The following is a 23,890-nucleotide window of genomic DNA, read 5'->3' on the forward strand; positions in this document are numbered from 1 at the left end:
CAACATTAAATACACCAATTTTGGTGTCTCCAACTCATTCCCTCTAGCGCCACCAACAGTCCAAAGTTTCACTCATGTCTATGCTGATAACTTTTGAACCGTAAGGGCTAGAATCAAAATTCTTTTTTCCTCTGATTCCTGAGCTCACGACGATTCGATTGCACCCTATGCCGTCATTTTCCGTCATAATAGTTTTCCCGCCATTTTGAATTTTCCAAAAAACCTACTTTTTCGAACTCCTCCTAGGCCGTTGCTCCGAATTTCACGAAAATTGAACCAGATCAACTCCAGACCATGACGACAAAAAGTTATGGAATTCAAGTTGATTCGAATTACCGTTCTCGAATACCGCGCAAATAAATTTTACGTAGCGCTTGCAAAAACAGACGTAAGGCCGTATCTCCACAACGCTTTATCGGATTCAGACCAAATTTGGTACATGTCATCACAAGCATGACCTGAGGCTACATGCTGCGTTTCGGCGCAGCGCCACCTACTGGTCCGGAGATATGAAGAATTTATATTTTTGCTTATAACTTCTGAACGGTTTGTCCAAAAATCACAAAAGTGGTCTCGTTAGATTCAGGGCATCGTGCTGAGTCGACTGATATCCAATTTTCCCATATCGGCCATTTTGGCTGTCGGCCATTTTGAATTATGTGCTAAAATGCTGTATTTTATGAACGCATGAACGTATCGTTACGAAACTCAGTATGGGTCATCAGTACAACGCCCTAAAAGTACTCAAAAATTTATGAGACAGCGCCACCTTTTGGTCAAAAGTTATAATGAAATTTCCAAAAATGCTAATAACTTTTGAATAAATTTGCCTATAGTAATGACACTGATCTCAATAGATTCCTTGGGTTATGCTGAAAACATAGATACCAATTTTGCCATAGTCAATCAAAGTTCCTGTCCGCCATCTTTATTTTCTTTTAAAACCTACTTTTTCGAACTCCTCCTAGACCGAACGTCCGATTTTCACCAAAATCGGATCGTGTCATCTCCAGACTGTGCCGAGTAAAAGTTATGGATTTCGTGTCGATAGACAAAACCGTTTTCGTATACCGCAGTGGCAAAGTTGAGGCATGATGCCAAAATGACTATTCAGGCTTTATATCTGCAATGCCTTGACATATTGACACCAAACTTTGTATGTGTCATTGTCACTTCACTCTGACCACATCACATCAGTTTCGTAACTGCGCCACCTATTGGTCGAAAGTGATAATCATATTTTTAGTTATTGTATGTGATTTTTCAACCATTTTGCCAAAATTCATCTTCAAATGTCTTTAATTGCTCCTTGCTGCAGTGGGTCTCACACTCCCAGCCACTTTGGCATGTCTTGTCGTCTTGCTTGCGCTTGGCCCCGGTGATTGCTGCTTGCAGCTATATTCTTATTATTATTATTCTTCCTCCTCTGTAAGTCTATGGCAGCCCTATGAACCATACATAGGAAAATTATGAAATTTGGCACAGTTATAGATATGACCATGAATAGTAATTGGACCAAATTTGGAGTCAGTTGGACCCACTCTATAGCGCCACCACCAGTTCAAAAATTCAACATTGAAATGGCTGTAACTTTTGAACCATTTGATCCACAAAAATGAGACATAGTACACCTTATTGCTCTCATCATACTGATCTGAACCAATATAATACATTAAGACCACGCCCATTACAGTAGCAGCCATTTTGAAAAGTACAGTAATAAGTCTGATCGCTACTACTCATTCAAAATTGATCCAAATTGGTCCACATTTTGCTCAAATGATCTTTGGACTGAGTTGCATTAAAGTACTGTGCCCGATTTTTTTTATTCGTCATTGTTCAAAAGTTATGACGTCACAAAGTTAATGAGGTCAACCCAAAATTGGTTCAGAGGCTGTATCTCGGCCAAACTTTAATGCATTGAAATGAAAATTGGTATGCTTCATCGGAAGCTTGATCTGAGGGTCCATGCCAAAGTTGGAAACAGTGCCATCTACTGGTCATGAGATACGGAAAATTACTATTTTGGCCAATAACTCGTGAACAGATTGTCAGAAAATTATAAACTTGATGTCAATCGATTCCTTGGATCATGCCAAATCTGTCGATATAGATTTTGCCATGGTGGGCGGTACCATGTGTCCGCCATTTTGAATTTTGTCATAATTTGCAATATCTTTTAAACTATTTGAAATTTGTTCACCAAATTTGGTATGGATCATCATTAGCACGACCTGAAGGTACCTGATAAGTTTTATCACAGCGCCACCTACTGTTCCAGAGATATAATGTTTTTTTTTGCAAAAACGCTTATAACTTTTGCAAACATTGCTTGAAATTTGATTTCTTTATGCCATTATATTTCTTGGCTTATGCCAATTCCAACGATGTCTCATTTGTCATTTTCCAACAATGTGACTGGCCGCCATATTGGAACCAATGTAAAACAGTTATTTTGCTACTTCTCTTTCAAAATTGGTTCAAAATTGTCCAAAATTTGCTCACATGATCTTTGGACAAAGCCGCACAGTACCATGTACCACATCATAAGTAATTAGCTACATTAGCATTAAGCTAGCTTAGCATGCTAATCTTGTTAACCTGCTTTCGTGTGCTCATTCTTACACTGAAACCTCTCTGCAGCTTCCTAAACCAGCATCCTCCGAGTGGCGCAAGCTGCTAAACCATGTGCTATGAATCCCGAACCATTCTGGTCGTGGGTACAAATCCCTCTTTTGGGTGACTTTGTCAAATTGTATATTATGTGATTCCTGTGTTGTTCTAATCTTTTGCTCTTATGGCTCAGCACTGCTCTTTGTGCTTAAATGCTTGCTGCACTGCTGTGCTTGATGTACATTGACATGTACATTAAATTTCAGATTTTTTTGCTCTTACGGCTCCGCACTGCTCTTGGTGCTAAAATGCGTGCTGCACTGCTGTGCTTACAGTACTTGCTGTGCTCTATGTACATTAACATGTTCATATGTTTGTGTTTTAATGTTTGCTGCACTGCTGTGCTTACAGTACTTGCTGTGCTCTATGTACATTAACATGTTCATAACATTTAAGATGTTTTGCTCTTATGGCTCCGCACTGCTCGAGGTGATTAAATTGTTACTGTGCTGCTGTGCTTGCAGTACTTGCTGTGCTGCTGTACATGATGTGCTGGCTGTGCTATATGTGCGCCATGCTTGGTCTGCTTGCTGTGGCCTGCAGGGCATGGCCCCGTGTTGCTGCTTGCAGCTATATTTGTTTATTGTTTTTGTTTGAACGTGAATGTGAGTGTTTAGTGTATTTATATTTTGTTTGTCTTGGGGTGCATTGTAAATTGTTTTCGTCACCTTAGAGTCAGTAAATTAATTTTTGAATGTTTATTTTGTTGTTTCTTTTGTTTACTTAAAGTGTCTAGTTCATTAATTATTGTGAATCTGTGAAAGGTTTATTGTGAATCTGTGAAGGTTTATTGTGAATTTGTGAAGGTTTATTGTGAATTTGTGAAGGTTTATTGTGAATTTGTGAAGGTTTATTGTGAATCTGTGAAGGTTTATTGTGAATCTTGTGAAGGTTCATTGTAAAACCTTGTCTATTTCTTTTGTTTATTATTTCTTTGCTTTGTTCACTTCAATCATGACCCAGTGAATTATTGATTTTAAATCATTGTTGATCAACTTTTAACTTAAATAAAAGACAATTTTGTACGGAAGCCCATGCCTCTTGCCTTTCTAGGTGGAACGTATTTGTGTGCTTTATTTTGGTTGTTTTTCCCTGTTAACCTGGGGTGGCATAGTCTTTGAAATTGAGCCACTTGCTACACAAATAAAATTCATGTGGTAGTTTTGATGCAGTAATTTATGATAAAATGTTAAAAAGTACATATTTTCAGTTCAACCTTAAACCAAAGAACAGCAGAGCAACAAACATTACAATCAGAGCAAATACATCATATTGCGTTTGTTTGATGGTGTTTGCTGTAGAATCTGAAGTTCAGCTGGACTCACTGAAACAGGAAGTAGAAGAGCAGAGGAGACACGAGCAAGAGGAAGCTTCCCTTATACACTCCATCTAATCAACACAGGAAGGACATTAGTATTATTAACACTCCACTACTAATACTTATAATAATAATAATGATAGTTATGAAAACTGCATGTTCATTGTTGATCAATGTCTCACAATTTTTTAAAAACAATAAAAAACTGAAAGTACTAGACTAATTCATAAGCTTCTTCTTTTCACGCTGCTATAGCTTTACACTACTTTTGATATTGTGCTGCTTACTAACAATCACTTGTTCATATTTAATTATTGTTTGTATAATTTTATCATTTTAAGCTACTGTGGATGAAATCAAACTGCTAGCTCATGATCAAATAAAGGCCAATACCTGCTGCATTGCAAAGATCAGTGTTACAGCAGCTCGTAGTCACTGTCACTCCAAGGGCCTCTGCAGTCCCTGGTGTACATACAGGTATGCACCCTTTAGATGAGCCGGAAACCTTGGAACCTGTAAAAAATACATAAATGTCCATATAATAAGATAATAAAACCATTTCAAGATTAGCAGTTAACAATTCTTTCTCTCCGGCAGTATCACTTATACAGCAGATTTCCACATTATACTGGACTTACCGGTGGATGTTTCAATCTTAAAGCATGCAGAATCTGCAGCTGTACATATCTGCTCTGTTCCTGCACAGGAACCCGTCACAGGTGCGCAGGAGTAACACTTGAGAGCATAACCTTACAGACAGAGAGACATTGAGTTAGCGCTCTACAGTATGATTAGCAAATAATACATTTCAATACTTGCTGTTTTCTGTACCTCCAGTGAGAGAAATGAAAAGAAGAACAACAGAGACCTGCAGATTCATCTTGTGTCAGGAGCTGAAGGACTATACAGAAGTAATGCTTCAGTTTCTTTTATGTCTGTTCAGAAAGGGGCGGGTTTAGGACTCTGTGACGTCCCCAAGGAACTACAGTTACTAAGAAAAGGGAATCTGAATATGCTCATGCAAATTTCTTTCATTCAGGTTATCGTTTGAGATAAATCAATACTGTAACAAGAAATAATTTTGGCAAACCAATTCTACAGGTCCTACACTCCAAATATGGCTGGGTTAAAAACAACCCATTTGGCAATTGATAGTATACAATGATGTAACACGTTTGTAGGTCTATAGTGTCTCATTAATCATTGTAGCCTATATGTGCACACACACACACACACACACACACACACACACACACACACACACACACACACACACACACACAATTTAATTAGATAGTTTTAAAGATTTATGAATACATTTCTCTCTGGTTTTATCTGGCAGCTGTAGTACATTTTTATGGTTATTAAAAAAACATTACAATCTAAAATAAATAAAAAAGAAATTAAAATCACTAAATTTAAAAGAAATAATTTTCAAAAGCACAGGCTACATTTAAACTGGTAAGATGAATCTGAGCTCAGTAATTTGCTATATTAACCTACACTTGATTTACCCCATTACAATAGTCCCTTTACAGTTATTCCTATCATAAAAATACACTTAATTGTAGGTTTAAAATTCTAAATAAGGCACATCTAATGTCCAACAACAAATATTTTAGCATATATTTATATATAATGTACTTTATTATGTCTTTCAATTCAAACACATTTAACACAATTATACAAATGGACAGTTCCTTTAAAGACATATTTCCCCCCAATAAATCTTATTTTTCCTTCTAGCCTACTTTTTTTATTTTGTGATAATACACATAGCCTAAAAAACACATAATTAGAACAATAACCAATAAGTACATAGTTAGACACTTTTACATATGAAAAAAGTGAAACAATTAAACACTTTTACATGTGAATGTTTAATTTTTCCCTTTTTTCATATCAAACACTTATGACACATAATTCCTAATGAGATATTCAAGTAATATTATTTAAATATCAAATATTCAATATTAAATAAGTAAATAAATATAACAACAAATAACTAGAATTAAAAGGGAGAGAAAGGTATTTAGTTTATGTAGGTGTGGCAGGTGGAATACACTTAACAGGGCTTAGGCCCAGGCAGTTAGCAGACTACGCCACGATGGGATTTACACCCAAAGAATTAGTTATTTTGTTCTAACAAGGCCCTCAAGTTCGTTGAAGGATCAGCCAGAGACAGTGGTCCAGTACTAAAATAGAATTTTTATTTTTCACTTTCAGACTCAATGAATCCACACACAATATTCACTCCACACAAATGATTGGGATTTCACAGCAACCAACACACACACACACACACACACACACACACACACACACACACAGGCAGTTCTCAGCACCTGGACAGAGGGTGGACACGTGAAAGTTAAACCTCTGGGGTCTGAGGTGTTTTCTGGGTCCTGGAGGTGTTCTGACATGCTCTAACATTTGTGCTTATTTCTGTTACTTGTGATATTTTCATGGCTAAAATCTTATTACACTGCATTCAGCACAAACTCTGCTACAATAATATGTCAGCAGCATGTATGTAAAAGTTTGTCGTTTTGAGATAATAACATGTATGCGTGGTTTGTGAAAATGACAACAAAAAAAGTCACTGAAATAAGGTTATGAAACCCAAACTAATTATTTCGTCGCAAGGCTTTTGAAAATTGTATCACGTAGCCTAGAATATTTGCTCCAAAACTATGTGAAAATCATCCTGGATACTCATTCAGATAAGACAATATATTGATTTAAAATTTGTAAGACATGTCTTGTGTAAGAAAGCTTTATGCGAGTAGGCGTGAACAACCCCATGAATATTGAGTGTTTAACACCTGAGAGAAACAAAGAGCCTCCCATAATGGCCATTAGGAGCTCTCAGGGCCTATGAGCAACTTTGAACAAAGAATGAGGAAATTTTAAAAAGAATGGCTTTTTGATTGTTTGGATTTATTTACAACATAACAATCCAAAGATACACAACAAATGGCAAAAAAGCACATTATTTAACACACTGAACCAAAGACAGAGACTTAACCAGTCACACACATTTGTGCCATTCCTGAAACATAGTGCATACCTGTCATTTCCCAGGTGTTTGATTTTTCACTTTACCATGTTCTGCTCGTGTTGAAGTCAGCAGGACTATACCTAAAAAAAAAAAAACACGCTGAACATGCTGATATCAAGAGAAACTAGGGCTGCATGATTTTGGGAATACATTTTAGATTTGTTCTGGTTAAAATTGCTTTTTAAAATGTATAAAATACACACACACACACACACACACACACACACACACACACATATATATATATATATGATCACCAGGTTTGTTGTGCCTTGTAGGCATACATGCAGGACTGCATAAAATAATAACAATAGTAGGCTATAGCAGGCATCGTTAAAAAGGAACACTTCAGTAACACTACACTAGAGAAAAATATATTTATTATCATATGTTACTTCAAATGTTTACATCGATATGACGTGAATCAGCACCTCCAAATCCGAGGCCATGGTCCTCAGTCGGAAAAGGGTGGCTTGCTCACTTCAGGTTGGTGGAGAGTTCCTGCCTCAAGTGGAGGAGTTCAAGTATCTTGGGGTTTTGTTCACGAGTGAGGGAAGGAGGGAACGGGAGATTGACAGACGGATCGGTGCAGCTGCTGCAGTAATGCGGTCGTTGTACCGGTCTGTCGTGGTGAAGAAAGAGCTGAGCCGCAAGGCGAAGCTCTCGATTTACCGGTCAATCTACGTTCCTACTCTCACCTATGGTCATGAGCTTTGGGTCATGACCGAAAGAACAAGATCCCGGATACAGGCGGCCGAAATGAGCTTTCTCCGCAGAGTGGCTGGGCGATCCCTTAGAGATCGGGTGAGGAGCTCGGTCACTCGGGAGGAGCTCAGAGTAGAGCCGCTGCTCCTCCACATCGAGAGGGGTCAGCTGAGGTGGCTCGGGCATCTGTTCCGGATGCCTCCTGGACGCCTTCCTGGGAAGACCTAGGACACGCTGGAGAGACTATGTCTCCCGGCTGGCCTGGGAACGCCTCGGTGTCCCCCTGGAAGAGCTGGAGGAAGTGTCTAGGGAGAGGGAAGTCTGGGTGTCTCTGCTTAGACTGCTGCCCCCGCGACCCGGCCCCGGATAAGCGGAAGAAGATGGATGGATGGATGGATATGACGTGTTTCGTTGTCACGGCTACATAAACAAATTTCCGCACACAAGACAGATGTTATGGTAATATTTTACATGTATTTTAATCACAAAAACGAACGTTTGCATCAAGTGAAAGCATCAGGCACGTTGGCTACCTACATAATAAGCTGTTTTAAATGTAAAATGTTCAATGCGGCGCTGATGTGGGCTCGGGTATATCCATCCTCTATTCCAAACACACAGCGAACATTCACTGAAGCATCGAGCAACAGTTCGACTGCAATGTGACCCTGCAAACAAGCCCACTCTGGCCCTTTACGGGCCCACTTAGGGCTTTATGCATGTTTATGACAACTGTCATTAAAGGGATACTTCACCTCTGGAAAGATGAATGTGTATTTAAAATGGGTCATTTATGTAAAAGAAATGTGAAATTATTTTTGAATTTGGAGCCTTCTAGACTGAGAAAAGCCAGAAAATGTATTTTTGGCTTATGGGGATGAAAGACAACAACTCCCAGAATGCACTTGCTTCGCTGCCCTAGGGGGCCACGCCTACCGGTAAGAGATCGCAGTAAACAAGGCTATGCTACTAGTGAGTCTCCCCGGTATTTTGATGTCGCCCAAAATGTCCAGGATTCGGCTTTAGCGTTCTACATTCGCCTTTCATCATGTTTACTGTGACGAGCAGGAACGAGACTGACGGCAGCGGGAGAACGACGCGAGGCCGGTGGCGTGATTACTGACGAGCGGCGCCGGCGCCTGTGAGACGCACGCACCGGTCTCGTCTCGTATCTCTCACGGAGGAGCGGGAATTTTCTTAGCAATGTTAAAACGCACATCAACCGATCACTTGTTTAGCGTTCATGTAAACACTACATTCAGATTCACCAATCGGAATGAATTCAGTTAGATTGAAATTAAAGGTGTGCATGTAAACAATGAATGGCGACTGCAGAAAGCAAAAGCCGAATCCCGGACATTTTGGACGATCTCGACGGCCGGACATGTCCGTGAAAAAGAGGATGGTCACCGCTACTACTCAGCTTTCTCCACAGAATAAGAAACTGTTAGCTTAGCTTTCTAATAAAAGATGGCTGACACTATTTGTACATTCTGTGAGTGAGATCCCTCTATGGGCGGGTTGAAAACATGCGGAACAGCGCCTCCTACTGGATAAATGATGAGCTAGTGTTTGTAGTCTTACCCGTATTCAAAGAAATTGCACTTCCTGCTTTTTATGACGCAAAATGACGATTTTTGCGTCATAAAAAGCAGGAAGTGGAACACTTAAATCCTTATTTCTCCCATCTCATGGGAAAATAAGGGAATAAACCATGACCATTCGAAAATGTGACTAGGTTTCTAAAGATACAAAGTCTAATGCAAATGGGTGAAGTGTTCCTTTAAGTGTCATTCGCTCAATTATGTAATTTTTAATGCAACGATGACATTGTTTGTGATGTCTTTGTTATGACAACTTGACATAAACCAATACATCATAACCTGTCAGTGTCTTTGTCATGACAACTTGACATTACCAAGACAACACAACCTGTCATAAATGTGCCACAGCAGATTATTGATCACACTTAACCCTTTAGAACCTGAAGCTAAAATGGGTGTTTTTCACATATTTAGATTTTTTGACTGTACAATTCTAAAACAATGTGCTATCTTCATGTGCAAGGTGTCATCTTTGTCAGAAAAATATTAGCTTTCAACAAATTACAGTTATTGAGCATTATTGTGTGTGGTGAGTTTGTAAATAGAATCTAAATAGACAAAAAAAAAAAAAAAAAAAGAATAAATTTTCCGATTTTTATTTAGAAAAACACAGAAAAATCACTAACAAAAGAAACAAACACTTTAAAGTTGAAAAATGAAGTATAATACAACTATACAAGTATTTTTTGTGACATTGGGTTGCACAGTTTTCATTTAGGACACTTTTTTTCATACACGCACACATACAAATGCGTCCATTCATATTCGGCGACGACACATTCGGTTCTAAAGGGTTAAGAAACTTCTTAGCTTTATGGGTTAACATTACAATTGTCATGTGGTTAGTTTTGACATTGGCTGTCATCACCATCGCGGCTGATATGGCATCATAGAGGAAATTGAGTCATTGAAAACTCATCTCAAACTGATAGAGTGGCACCACTGGTTAGGTGTACGCCATTATGATGGAGTCTTAGGTAGACTTATCCATGATGTAAAAAGAATTATGAAATTAAAAATATTCATGACACTGTTATAAAATTATTTGACAGAGTATTAACATTTAATGACATTTTTATAAGTTCAATTTGTACCACTGTAGTTGAGGTCAAGAAAAATATTCCTGCCACGGTTATACAATTATTTGACAGTATTAACACTTAATGACAAATTCAATTTGTACCACTGAAAAAAAATTGGTCAGAAAAATATTCATGACAGCCAATATCAAAACCAAGCACATGACAATTGTAATGTTAAAGGGTTAGTTCACCCAAAAATGAAAATAATGTCATTAATGACTCACCCTCATGTCGTTCTAAGCCCGTAAGACCTCCGTTCATCTTCGGAACACAGTTTAAGATATTTTAGATTTAGTCCGAGAGCATTCTGTCCCTCCATTGAAACTGTATATACAGTATACTGTCCATGTCCATAAAGGTTATAAAAACATCATCAAAATAGTCCATGTGACATCAGTGGGTTAGTTAGAAGTTTTTGAAGCATCGAAAATACTTTTTGGTCCAAAAATAACACAAAATAAGACTTTATTTAGCATTGTATTCTCTCCCGGGTCTGTTGTCAATCCTTCACAGTTACTCTGATGGCGTAAGACGCTGATGGCGTGTTATCTGGTGCGCCCGAGCTTCATTTATAGACTGAGGGAAACGCACGCTGTAAAAGTGTCTCATCCGCGACATGCACATTTACGCACCATTAAAAAAATGATATCCACGCAAACAATGTAGAATAGCTTGAATATAGCGTGCGTCTCCCTCAGACTGTAAACGAAGCTCGGGCGCACCCGATAACACGTCATCAGCGTCTTACGTCAGCAGCGTCACTGCGGAGTCCTGAACGCAGATTCACAAGTTGTCATGAAAAAGACACTGACAGGTTATGATGTATTGGTTTATGTCATTTATTGCCATAACAAAGACATCACAAAAATGTCATCGTTGCATTAAAAATTACATAATTGAGCGAATGACACTTAATGACAGTTGTCATAAACATGCATAAAACCTTGTTCATATTCATGACATGCGTCATGTCATTATTATGAAGGTGTCATGTCAGTCTTATGCACACCCCTTCAAGTAAAGTGTTAGCCCACAGGGTAGCTTACCTGTTACAATCCTCCTTATCCTCAGGTTCTGAAAAGGTCTTTTTTTGGTGTGCGCCATTCCAGTTCAACTGAGTGGCTAAAGAACGGCCAATCAATGTTGTCAGTATTCTCCTTGTTGCAACTTGGACATTACACCCACCAATAGTTCCTAGATAGGCAGTCTAACAGGAAGGAAAATGCACAAATTAAAAAGTGATTTGCATTGGTAAAAAATTAGGTTATTTTTTTTTTTAAAGCTTTCAGTCAGTGAAAAGTAGAGTTCTAGTTATGGCAGAAAGTCAGGTTCAGTTGCCAGGTCAGCACTGTTGCCAGTTTGGGGACAGTAGGTTATCTTACTTTAGACCCCCCTGGTGACTATTTCTTAAAAGCAATTTCTTTGAAGTTTCTCTGCGACACTTTGTTAAGAAGCTACAGTTGTTAGAACAGTGCCACTAGCTGATCAGGACAATGGATTCCCAGGCAAGGGACTGTACACTATATGGACAAAGTATGTGGACCCATTGACTTGGTTCCCCCTTTGCAGTTGCAACAACTTTCACAAATACTCTTGTGGATGTATGAGCATAAAATTCCACTGACACCCCACAATCTTGTGAAAATCCTTCTCAGAAGAGTGAAAGTTGTTGCAACTGCAAAGGGAGTACCAAGACCAAGTACATATGGATTTTAATGGCATGCAATTGAAGTTTTTGAGGGTGTAATAGCATACCTTTGTCCATATAGTCTACGTTAGAGCCAGAGGCTCGGTCAATGCTAGTTCAAAGTAATTTCTGTCTTGAGAAGAGCTACTGTTGACATACCAAATCTTTCCGGCATTGATGATCTTCCATTTTTTGCTCCAAGATATCCATGTCCTGGTAGCTTTGGAGGGGTAATATGACGTCATCAGGCAACGTGACCTCTTTTGTGCTTGATCGAGAGATATTTGCCACTGTTCTCTCCAGCATAGTCAGCCTGTCCTTAATCTCCTCTAGTGTACTGACTAAATATCTATCAATACCTGAAAAGGAAGAAAACAATTAAAACTGAGCACAGAGACCGTTTTAGCAGAATAATAGGCCAACTATAAACTCACAATAGGGGTCTAAAAAACAGTGTGCCCCTAGAGTCCAGTATTGTACAGCATTTTGGCTACGTTCAGACTGCAGGTCAAAGTGACCCAAATCCCAACAGCACTAGTCACATGGAATCCGCTCTTTACCAGGTCGGATTTGGGCCACTTTCATATGTGGTCCAATTCCGTTACAGGTTGGATTTAAAAAAATAATAATTCATCGGAATTCATGCGACTCTGACGCCACTCTAGATTGATCATCGTCACAATTCTACGCTAATGGGAACGAGAACAGCGGGTAAGAGTGAATTTAACTCTCTTTCTCCTCCTCCTCATTATTATTTGCTCACAAATCCTTTCTTCCTCCTGAAATCAACCTAAAAACAAAACCGTAGATAAAAATAAAAATAATAGGTAGGGCCTATATAATAGTAATAATAGTATAATAGGTAAACTAACCTCTGTGGCCTCCATGTTTACTTCCGCACGATTTACGTCATATTACTCTTTTGCCCATGCGGGCCACATTTTTAAAATAATGAGAACAGATCTGGCAATAAATTGAAATTAAGCATTTGAGGCCTGCAGTCTGAATGTAGCCTTTATGGCTTTCTGTGTCACTTTCTCTGTACTATAATGATAAATATACACATATACATAATACCAAATGTTGTTAAAATACTACTGTATCTGTAATAGGTGAAAATAAAGAAATATAACGAATATAGATGCTCAAATTGACCGGAATTGGCCCATTTTCCCATGATCAGCCATGACAGGCGACCGGCCGGTCAGTCCATATGCCGGTCAAATGCACTCATGATTACCATCGCACAACATCAGCATCACGGCAGCTTCACATCGCAAACGTGAGCGGCACATATTGTTTTCGCCGTGCATGTTAACCAATGAGTGCATTCACACCGGCAGCAGGTGCTGCGCATGAGTGTCAAGCAGGAGTGCTGCGTGCTGTGAAGCGGGTGTTTCGGCGCTGAGTCTAGATTTTGCTGCGCTGCTCACGCTCAAATAAAGTGAAAGCACCCTTTTGATTGACAAAATGGTTGAGACTTCTCTGTTACGTCACTTCCTGAACGCGTTGTTTGTGTTTGAGCTCCGTCGATTTGATTCAAAATCCGGGATTTCTCTCTTTAAACTCACTTACAACTAATATTTTCTACTTTTTCTCACTGAGAAACACTGACGCTCAAAATATCGTAGTTACAACGCGGACTGTTGAGTAGACGCGTCTCAAACCGATTGACCCAATACCGGTCCGTTACACCTGTGGGTCGGACGGCTGAGCGCGTCTTCTTTACACTCACTTACAAACGAACATTTTCTACTTTTACTCACTGAGAAGCACTGCTGCTCAAAATCTCATAGTTACAACGCGGACTGTTGAGTAGACGCGTCTCAAACCGATTGACCCAATACCGGTCCGCTACACCTGTGGGTCGGACGGCTGAGCGCGTCTTCTTTACACTCACTTACAAACGAACATTTTCTCGCCTATCGTGCGTCTATATTGCGTTATAATACTAGGCTAATAATTACGTTATATTATAATATAATATAAATGAAAACAAAAAAAACTGGGTTCCGCACCCAATAATTAGGCTAACTAATTAATTAATGCAACTTGGGTATATCTTCGTGTGTGTGTGTAGGCTTGACCTATAGCCTATAATATTATTATTTTAATTAGCCTAAAACATGGACCTTATATCACCATAGCTACTTTGCGTTATATTGAAAGTATTGTGTTCAAATAAATAATTGTTGTGAGCATAATTTAGTGTTATTTACTAATAAAGAATGTATATTATAATAATTAAAATTTAGTAATATTTTTTAAAATGTATTTAAAAATGTTGAAGTGCAAATAGACCCAATAAGTCATAATTCACGGTTGTAAAATTTTCGTATTTTATTCGTTATAGGCTATTATACGCTACCTAACATTTCTCATGAAAAATCGTTCATTATTGTAATGTATAATTGTTGTAGCCTAATGTATAAACGTCTTACCTGTTTCTTCTTCTCAGATGTGACTCATCCAATTGATTTTTTCTTCGCTTGTAAAAAAAATGTCTTCCATTCTGGGGGAAGTTCAGTGTTGTGATCTTTGTGGTCATCACATAGCTATTGACTTGACAATTTGAAATCGCCATTAACTTTGTCCACTTTATCTAGCAGCTGCTTTCCTGAAATTATGAATATCAAGCGGGATTTCTTCTTAAAAAAATATATATATATAGCCTATATATATATATATATATATATATATATATATATATATATAATTTTTGGGGTTTTGTTTTTTGTTTATATTTATATAGCCTATATATTTTTTTTTGGTTAATATATCTTCATATAATTATACAAAATACAAGAAACAGTCAAAACACATCTAACAGAACAAAACTTGTTGTATACAACATTGAAGTGCTTATTTTTTAATTAACGAAATGTCATATTCATCTTTTAGAAAATACATGCAATACAACAATCTTCATATTCATATCAGCTTGTCAGCTTTAAAACAGTCCTTTGTGGTGGTTTATTTTGCAAAAGCACAACGTTTTCTTGATATTGTCAGTTTACACAAATAAAAGCCTTGAATAATGTGATTCTTATCTGTATGACCAGAAATTATGGAGTATTTAAGTTGTTTACACTGTTGACAGGAAAAAATGCAAGTGATTGCGCGGGCGCTTCCATGCCCTGCAGTAAGCGCGCTCCCCACTCCACACATAAAGGACAGATAATGGAATAGACAGCACCAGCAGCAGTGGCTCACAGTTGAATGGGGCTGCAGCTCTTCCTTCTGAGTCAGCCGCGGGTGTGGCAGTGCCTCGCCAAAATATTCATTTTGAATATTTATATAGAAATGTATATAGACATATAGAAAATAATAAATGGTAAATGTGTTCACCATTCTGCACCAATGTTGGTAAGTATTTTTAGACTAAGTCGTAAAGTGCGCTTGATATCAAATGTAGCATGCGGTTTCAGCAGTAGGCTAGGAGACAGTGTCAGAGCTCCACAAAACTCCACAATTTTCCAATGTAAATCTGTGGTGAAAAATTGAACTGCATTATGCATCGCTTATTTTCACGTTGCCTTGATCTATGACATTGTATTGTTTTCATACTTGTAATGGCTTTCCAATGTCGTGGCCGCGTTGATAATAGGAGTAAGCAAGTCAATGCAGACAGATGTAGATGCAAACAAATTAGCCTACTCTATTTATATTTTTGTGCTCCATTAAACGTGATCTCAATGTGATCTCTGTGAGAGAGAAAAACTTGCATCACAATAAGTTGTGATTTTCAAAACATTTGGTAACTTATTTTGATTAGGTTTACTAACATGTTAAAATGTTATTTTAATTACTCGCAGGTTACTGTATTTATTATTGCTTTACATCTTGATTCAATATCGATTCATTTTGATAATTATTAGTTAAAGTAGAAACATGCTAAAAAATACATCACTAATGCTGTAAACATAGAGAGCCCTAGGCTATTTTTTATTAAAGGTTAAAAATAACAACTTAAATGAAATATAATGCGTTCTTTATTATAATAACAACTTTATAATATTTTAATGATATAGGCTAAGTAAAAATATAATATGTAGCCTAATATTGGACATATTTAACAAAACTCTATAGCTAATTTTTCCAGCCAAATGGACATTAAATTGCTTTCCTGATGTAGGCTAAATGAAACTTATGTGTGACATTGTTCTAGCCGACCTGTTTTATTGACTTCTTACCGCGGTTGAAACACACTGATTGATCCGAGACATAGGCCTATACATTTCGGTAAGTTCGGGTTTATTTACTAATAGTAAAGAAGAGTTAGAGTTGATCTGTTCGTGCCGCTTGAACTGAGGCGCAGAGATCTGTCACTTCACATTTACAAGTGCCAAAACGGTATTTAGCCTATTGGTTGAATTGCGTAATAAAATTGACAGAATCTGAGAGCTGATAATTTATCAAAAGTAACCTGCTCTTGTCTGTCGTTGTCAGTGTCCTCTTTGCTCCGTGATTATTTTCTGCGTGAGAAAATGGATGTGTGGCGTGAGAGCGTGTGAAAAGGGCCAATTGCGTGAGTCTCACGCTCAATGCGTGAGGCAGCCCTATGTAGGCTACATTTAATACATTGCTTTCATTAATCTGTCATATTTGTAACGTTGTTGTGTGACCTAGAACGTTCATCTAAAGTCACATTGGTAGCGATATGACTACAGAGGACCATGCGAGAACGTTCTGTTAACGTCCCGAATGTCCTCTTTGTAACGTTGTTGTGTGACCATTTAATAACCAGTATGGAACGTCCCCCTAAAGTCACATTGGGAACGTTATTATATGACCAACAGAGGACCATGCGAGAACGTTCTGTTAACGTCCCGAATGTCCTCTTTGTAACGTTGTTGTGTGACCATTTAATAACCAGTATGGAACGTCCCCCTAAAGTCACATTGGGAACGTTATTATATGACCAACAGAGGACCATGCGAGAACGTTCTGTTAACGTCCTGAATGTCTTCTTTGTAACGTTGTTGTGTGACCATTTAATAACCAGTATGGAACGTCCCCCTAAAGTCACATTGGGAACGTTATTATATGACCAACAGAGGACCATGCGAGAACGTTCTGTTAACGTCCCGAATGTCCTCTTTGTAACGTTGTTGTGTGACCATAGAATAACCAACATCGAACGTCCCCCTAAAGTAATAACGGGAACGTTATTATATGACCAACAGAGGACCATGCGAGAACGTTCTGTTAACGTCCCGAATGTCCACTTTGTAACGTTTGCTATGTGACCATAACATACCCCAAATAGAACGTCCCCCTAAAGTCATATAAGGAACCTTGAACTGCAGCACTTTCATTACCAAAAGAGGACGTTCTATGAACGTCCCTAATGTTCTGTAAAGGTTCGGAACTTTCGTTACTTTTAGAGAACTTTTAGGGAACGTTGCACAAGGTCGCGAGAACGTCCCCTCCTACGTGGGTATCACACCCGTACCATTAAAAAGACAGATTATATCCAAGATTTCAGTTATAAATTAGCGTTAATATTGATAGCATCACTGGTAGCGTCGTTGCTAACTTACTGTCCATCTGTTTAAATGGCGAATATATCAAATGTAACGTTATGTTGTCTACCTTTTGGTGCAGGTGAGGACACATTCGAGCTGCAGGCGGTGCAGTCTGAGCTGGAAGCTGTAGAGAAGCAGATCAGCGACCTTTTAGAGAGACAAGCCGAGCTAAGAGACCGGCGTTTAGCTCTTGAAACATCTCGCGTCGATGCACACAAATCAGTTAATAATCCGCAGACTCCGATTGCGTCAACACCGTGCGTCTCTCAGCATTGGTCCCGTGCGCCAAGGCGGTTCTCACAAGTTTCATACACCCCGGCTCCGAGGCGCCGTCACGAAGCTTGGGTTGTTTCGCAGCGGAAGACGCGAAGAATCTCTCCGCCCCTCCCGGTTTTCGAGATTTCCACTCAGAACCGCTTCTCCCCTCTTCGCGAAACGGAACGCGATGCTGTGATCATCGGCGATTCAATTGTTCGGCACGTCCACGCTACGTCAGGTAAAAGTAAGGTGCGTAGCCACTGTTTTCCTGATGACCGTGTTTCTGATATCACTGCGCGAGTACCCGAGATCTTGAACGGTGACGAGCGCGTCGGAGCTGTCGTCTTGCACGCAGGAGCGAACGACGTCAGGCTGCGGCAGACGGAGGTTTTGAAAAAGGATTATAGGAACCTAATCGAGACGGTACGCACCGCATCGCCTGAAATAACGATCATCGTGTCTGGGCCGCTTCCCACGTATCGACAAGGGCATGAGAAGTTCAGTAGATTATTCGCGCTAAATGAATGGTTAATGTCATGGTGCAATGAGCAGAAACTGCTCTTTATAAATAATTGGAATCTGTTTTGGGAGCGTCCTAGGCTCTTCCGCGCTGATGGCCTACACCCAAGTAGAAATGGAGCGGATCTTCTGTCGGATAACATCTCCAAGACGTTAAAGACCGTTTGACTAGTTACCAAAAATCCAAATCACAGTCTCTGCTGCACCAAATTAATTGATATAAATACTAGTGTAGAACATTTAATAGAAACTGTGTCTATTCCTCGTTTAGTGAGATCAAATAATAAATCTATTGTAGGATCTAGGAAAAATCTAATTGTTATTAAAACAGAAAATCTCGCTATTAGTGAACAAAAACAATTTCTAAAGCTAGGTCTTCTGAACATTAGATCACTCACACCTAAAGCAGCTATTGTAAATGAAATAGTCACAGATAATAGCATCGATGTACTTTGCCTTACTGAAACCTGGCTTAAACCAAATGACTATTTCGGTCTAAATGAGTCCACTCCACCAGGATACTGTTATAAGCATGAGCCCCGTCTGATTGGTCGTGGCGGCGGTGTTGCAACAATCTATAGAGATATTCTTAATGTTACTCAGAAAACAGGTGACAAATTTAATTCGTTTGAAGTACTTGTATTAAATGTTACGCTCTTAGATGTAAGGAAAAAATCCCTATTATCTCTAGCCTTGGTTACCGTATATAGACCGCCAGGGCCCTACGCTGATTTCCTAAAAGAGTTTGCAGATTTTCTCTCAGATCTATTGGTCAACGTCGATAAAGCATTAATTGTTGGAGATTTCAACATACACGTAGATAATTCAAATGATGCGTTAGGGGCTGCGTTCACAGATTTATTAAACTCCTTTGGGGTCAAGCAAAACGTCACCGGACCAACTCATCGTCTTAATCATACACTCGATTTAATTATATCATATGGAACCGATCCAACCGATATAGATATCATTCCACAAAGTGATGGTGTCAGTGACCACTTCCTGGTAACTTGTATATTACGGACTACAGTACTATGTCATACTGCGCCGCGTTACCGACCAGGCAGAACAATCCTTCCATCCACCATAGATAATTTATCAAATTGCTTATCTGATTTGTCTCAGTTACTGCCTGAACCCAAACAAACAGACGAATTAGAGGAAGTAACTAGCATTATGAGCACCATTCTCTCTAGAACATTGGATATTGTTGCACCCATTAGATTAAAAAAGGTCAGAGAGAAAAGTAAAGCACCATGGTACAACAATACTACGCATGTTCTAAAGAGAGAAACCCGTAAATTAGAGCGTAAATGGAAACAAACTAATTTAGAGGTCTTTAGAATCGCGTGGAAAGACAGTATGTCACGTTATAAAAAGGCCCTAAAAGCGGCAAGGGCTGAGCATCTCCGCAAACTAATAGAAAACAACCAAAATAATCCAAGATTTTTATTTACCACCGTGGCTAGACTAATAAATAAACAAACGTCACCTGACCAAAATATCCCGTTACAGTTTAGCAGTAATGATTTCATGAACTTCTTCACTGAGAAAATAGAAAGCATCAGAACCACAATTGTAAACACTCAATCTTCAATCGCGCCTTATAAATCAGCCTCAATTATCACCCCGCAAGAACAATTACAGCGCTTTACAACTATAGGACAGGAAGAGCTAAATAAACTTATTACTGCATCTAAAACAACAACGTGCTTATTAGATCCTATACCAACTAAACTACTGAAAGAAGTGTTACCTGTAGTGGAAGAGCCTCTACTCAATATTATTAACTCGTCTCTATCTTTAGGTCACGTTCCAAAAACATTTAAACTGGCAGTTATAAAACCACTCATTAAGAAGCCACAATTAGACCCACATAATCTAGCAAATTATAGACCCATTTCAAATCTTCCATTTATGTCTAAAATATTAGAAAAAGTTGTGTCCGCTCAACTGAGCTCTTTTTTGCAAGAAAATGACATCTATGAAAAGTTTCAGTCTGGATTCAGGCCGCACCATAGCACTGAAACTGCGCTCGTTAAAATCACTAATGATTTACTTTTAGCTTCAGACCAAGGCTGTATCTCAATACTAGTTTTACTTGATCTTAGTGCTGCGTTCGATACTATAGATCACACAATACTCTTAGATCGACTACAAAATTATACTGGCGTTCAAGGACAAGCATTAAGCTGGTTTAGATCATACTTATCAGACCGCTACCATTTTGTCTATTTAAATGGAAAAAAATCGATCATAACTTCAGTAAACTATGGAGTGCCGCAGGGATCTGTGCTAGGCCCTCTATTATTCTCAATATATATGCTGCCACTTGGAAATATTATAAGGAAACATGGAATTAGTTTCCATTGTTATGCTGATGACACTCAATTATATATTTCATCACGGCCGGATGAAAACGCTAAATTATCAAAATTGACAGAGTGTGTTAAAGATATAAAAGATTGGATGACGCGTAATTTTCTTCTATTAAATCCAGACAAGACGGAGGTACTACTCATCGGTTCAAAAAACCGCCCACAAAACCTCTCACAATACAACTTTAACATAGTAGGATGTCCTGCTACTTTATCCTCTACAGTAAAAGACCTGGGTGTCATACTAGACTGCGACCTGTCTTTTAAAAATCATATTTCATATGTTACAAAAACGGCATTTTTCCACCTTAGAAACATTGCTAAGCTACGTAATATGCTGTCAGTTTCTGATGCAGAAAAGTTAGTTCATGCATTCATGACCTCGAGACTAGATTACTGTAATGCTTTATTAGCTGGTTGTCCTGCATCCTCAATAAACAAGCTACAGTTAGTCCAAAATGCAGCTGCTAGAGTTCTTACCAGATCAAGAAAATATGATCATATAACACCGATCTTATCATCTCTACACTGGTTACCTATAAAGTTCCGTATTAATTATAAGGTATTGTTACTGACTTATAAAGCCCTAAACGACTTAGCTCCAGTCTATTTAACGGATCTTCTATCGCCCTATAATCCATCGCGCTCTTTAAGATCGCTAAATTCGAGGCTTTTGGTTATACCTAGGATATCTAAGTCCACCAAAGGAGGGAGAGCATTCTCACATTTAGCTCCAAAACTCTGGAATAGCCTTCCTGATACTGTTCGTTGCTCAGAGTCGCTCTCCCAGTTCAAAACTAGATTAAAGACGCATCTCTTTAACCAGGCATTCATATAAATGTTTTAATCTTACAGTTAAATCCGGCCTCTAGTTCATAACCGCCAGAGGAGAACTGGCCCCCGACTGAGCCTGGGTTCTCCCAAGGTTTTTTTTTTCTCCATTAGGTCACCTGATGGAGTTTTAGGTCACCATTAGGTCACCTGATGGAGTTTTTCGTTTCCTTGCCACTGTTGCCTTTGGCTTGCTCAGTTGGGGATATTCAATTTAATTAATCAATCAATATTACTATTGATTAGCATTACCAAACATGGACGTTTTATTATTATTTTAATTTAATACTGTGAAGCTGCTTTGATACAATCTGTATTGTGAAAAGCGCTATACAAATATTCTTGACTTGACTTGACTTGACAAAATAGAAATTATTTCACACAAAAAGTGCTCAAAATGCACAGAATAAACATGTGTTGTGTGTTTTAACAAAAACTTGAGTATGTCAGAAAATTAAATATTTATAATAAAATTATAAATATAATATAATAATAAAATAAATATTTATAGAAGATTTACACATTTAAGCTTATTTTTAATCATTCAGTTTGGATAAAAGTATGCATTATAGCGATTATCTGTTAAAAAAAAATGATATGTTCTATGCAAAATGCTCTATTAAGGAAAAGATAGAAAATAAATATTTGTGTGTGCTGTTGTCATGAACTGCTCCGAGACACGAAGGTGGAGAATCCAAACGCAGCTTTATTTAAGGGGAAATCCAAAGAACAGGCAGGGTCAAACACAGGAAGGCAGTCCGTACAAACAAACAAACAAAACAGGCAGGGACGAGAGGCAAGAGAGTAATCCAGGGACCAGAGGCAAGAGAGTAAACCAGGGAACAGGGCAAGACATCCAAAAACCAAAAGACAAGAAAACCAGGAGAATGCTCAGAAATGCAGTGTGACACTAAAACAAGACTTTGCCGTGAGTGAATGAATGAACAAGGTATAAATAGACAGACTAACAGGATGAGACACAGGTGAAATGCAATCAGTGAATGAGGTACAGGTGAATGTGATCAGTGACAAGTGATGATGAGTCTGGGCAGAGAATGATGGGAGATGTAGTCTGTGAGTGAATGATAATAGTCTTGATGTGGAGTGCCCTCAGGTGGCTCTCAAGGGCACTCCAGCTGGTGACCGTTACAGCTGTTAAATGGTTAGAAAAAAATTAATTGTAATCGGCTGAAATCGGTATCGTAAGGTCAAACTCAATGAAAAACTGGAAATCAGAATCGGCCTAGAAAATTGTAATCGGTGCATCCCTACTAATGAAACAATAAAATCCACAGACAATACATTACAGACAAAATGAAAATATTATTAGGTAATGTAAGGCCTAGCCTAATAAGAAAGTCCATGGTTTTGACACTTAATTTTTAAAAACCCATTCTGATGCATTGGTACAACCTATTACTCTTATGGTTAATCAATCAATTAGTCAAAGGGTAGTTCCGTCATATTGGAAAGAGGCCATTATTACCCCCATCTTTAAATCTGGGTTAAAAACACAGGTCGCCAACTACCGTCCAATCAGCATCCTGCCAATAGTTTCTAAAGTTGCTGAAAAGTGGATAGCACAACAACTGGTCGAACATCTGGATAAAGGTTGTACCCCTCTGCATCGTATGCAGTTCGGTTTCCGGCCCAACCACTCCACTGAGACAGCAAATTGCTTTTTAATTGAAAAGATCAAGTATTTATTGGATAAGAGTCCTTGTGTAGGAGCCGTATTTTTAGACCTTAAGAAGGCGTTTGACACAGTCAACCATCAAGTACTGCTGACTAAGCTCACACACTTTAACTTTTCTACAGATGCTATATTATGGTTTCAATCTTATTTATCAAATAGAACACAATGTGTAAATATAGATGGTGTCAAATCCCCTTCCCTTAGCAATCATGTTGGAGTTCCGCAGGGCTCAATTCTCGGGCCTCTATTATTCTCAATATACATGAATGATTTTCCAGCTGCCTGTCTGGACCTTAATGTACAGATGTATGCGGATGACGCTGTGATCTTCATACATGGTAAAGATGCAAAGATAATAGCTACAAATCTTACAAATGCACTAACCAAAGTTCAAAACTGGCTAAATCAAATTTGTCTCATTCTTAATACCAAAAAGACTGTTGTGATGATGTTCACAAAAATAAAAAAACCTGTGAAGCAAAAAAAGATAGAATTTGATTGTAAGACGCCCACTGAAAAACTACCAACAAGAAGTAGATCTTCTGTGTTT

General features: G+C 38.5%; 1 protein-coding gene across 1 annotated transcript; it reads right to left on the bottom strand.

The window, feature by feature from the left end:
- Positions 1-3,394: 3,394 nt before the first annotated feature.
- On the bottom strand, positions 3,395-4,938 carry LOC306999603 (uncharacterized protein). Its single transcript, XM_079614431.1, has 4 exons — positions 4,823-4,938; positions 4,630-4,740; positions 4,385-4,504; positions 3,395-4,062 (listed from the first exon to the last, which is right to left on the bottom strand). The coding sequence occupies exons 1-4, from the start codon at positions 4,869-4,871 to the stop codon at positions 3,995-3,997; spliced, it is 348 nt and encodes a 115-aa protein (XP_079470557.1). The 5' UTR covers positions 4,872-4,938; the 3' UTR covers positions 3,395-3,994.
- Positions 4,939-23,890: the final 18,952 nt, after the last annotated feature.

The sequence above is a fragment of the Phoxinus phoxinus genome (assembly GCF_949152265.1).
Source record: "Phoxinus phoxinus genome assembly, chromosome: 5".
NCBI classification, from domain to species: Eukaryota; Metazoa; Chordata; class Actinopteri; order Cypriniformes; family Leuciscidae; genus Phoxinus; species Phoxinus phoxinus.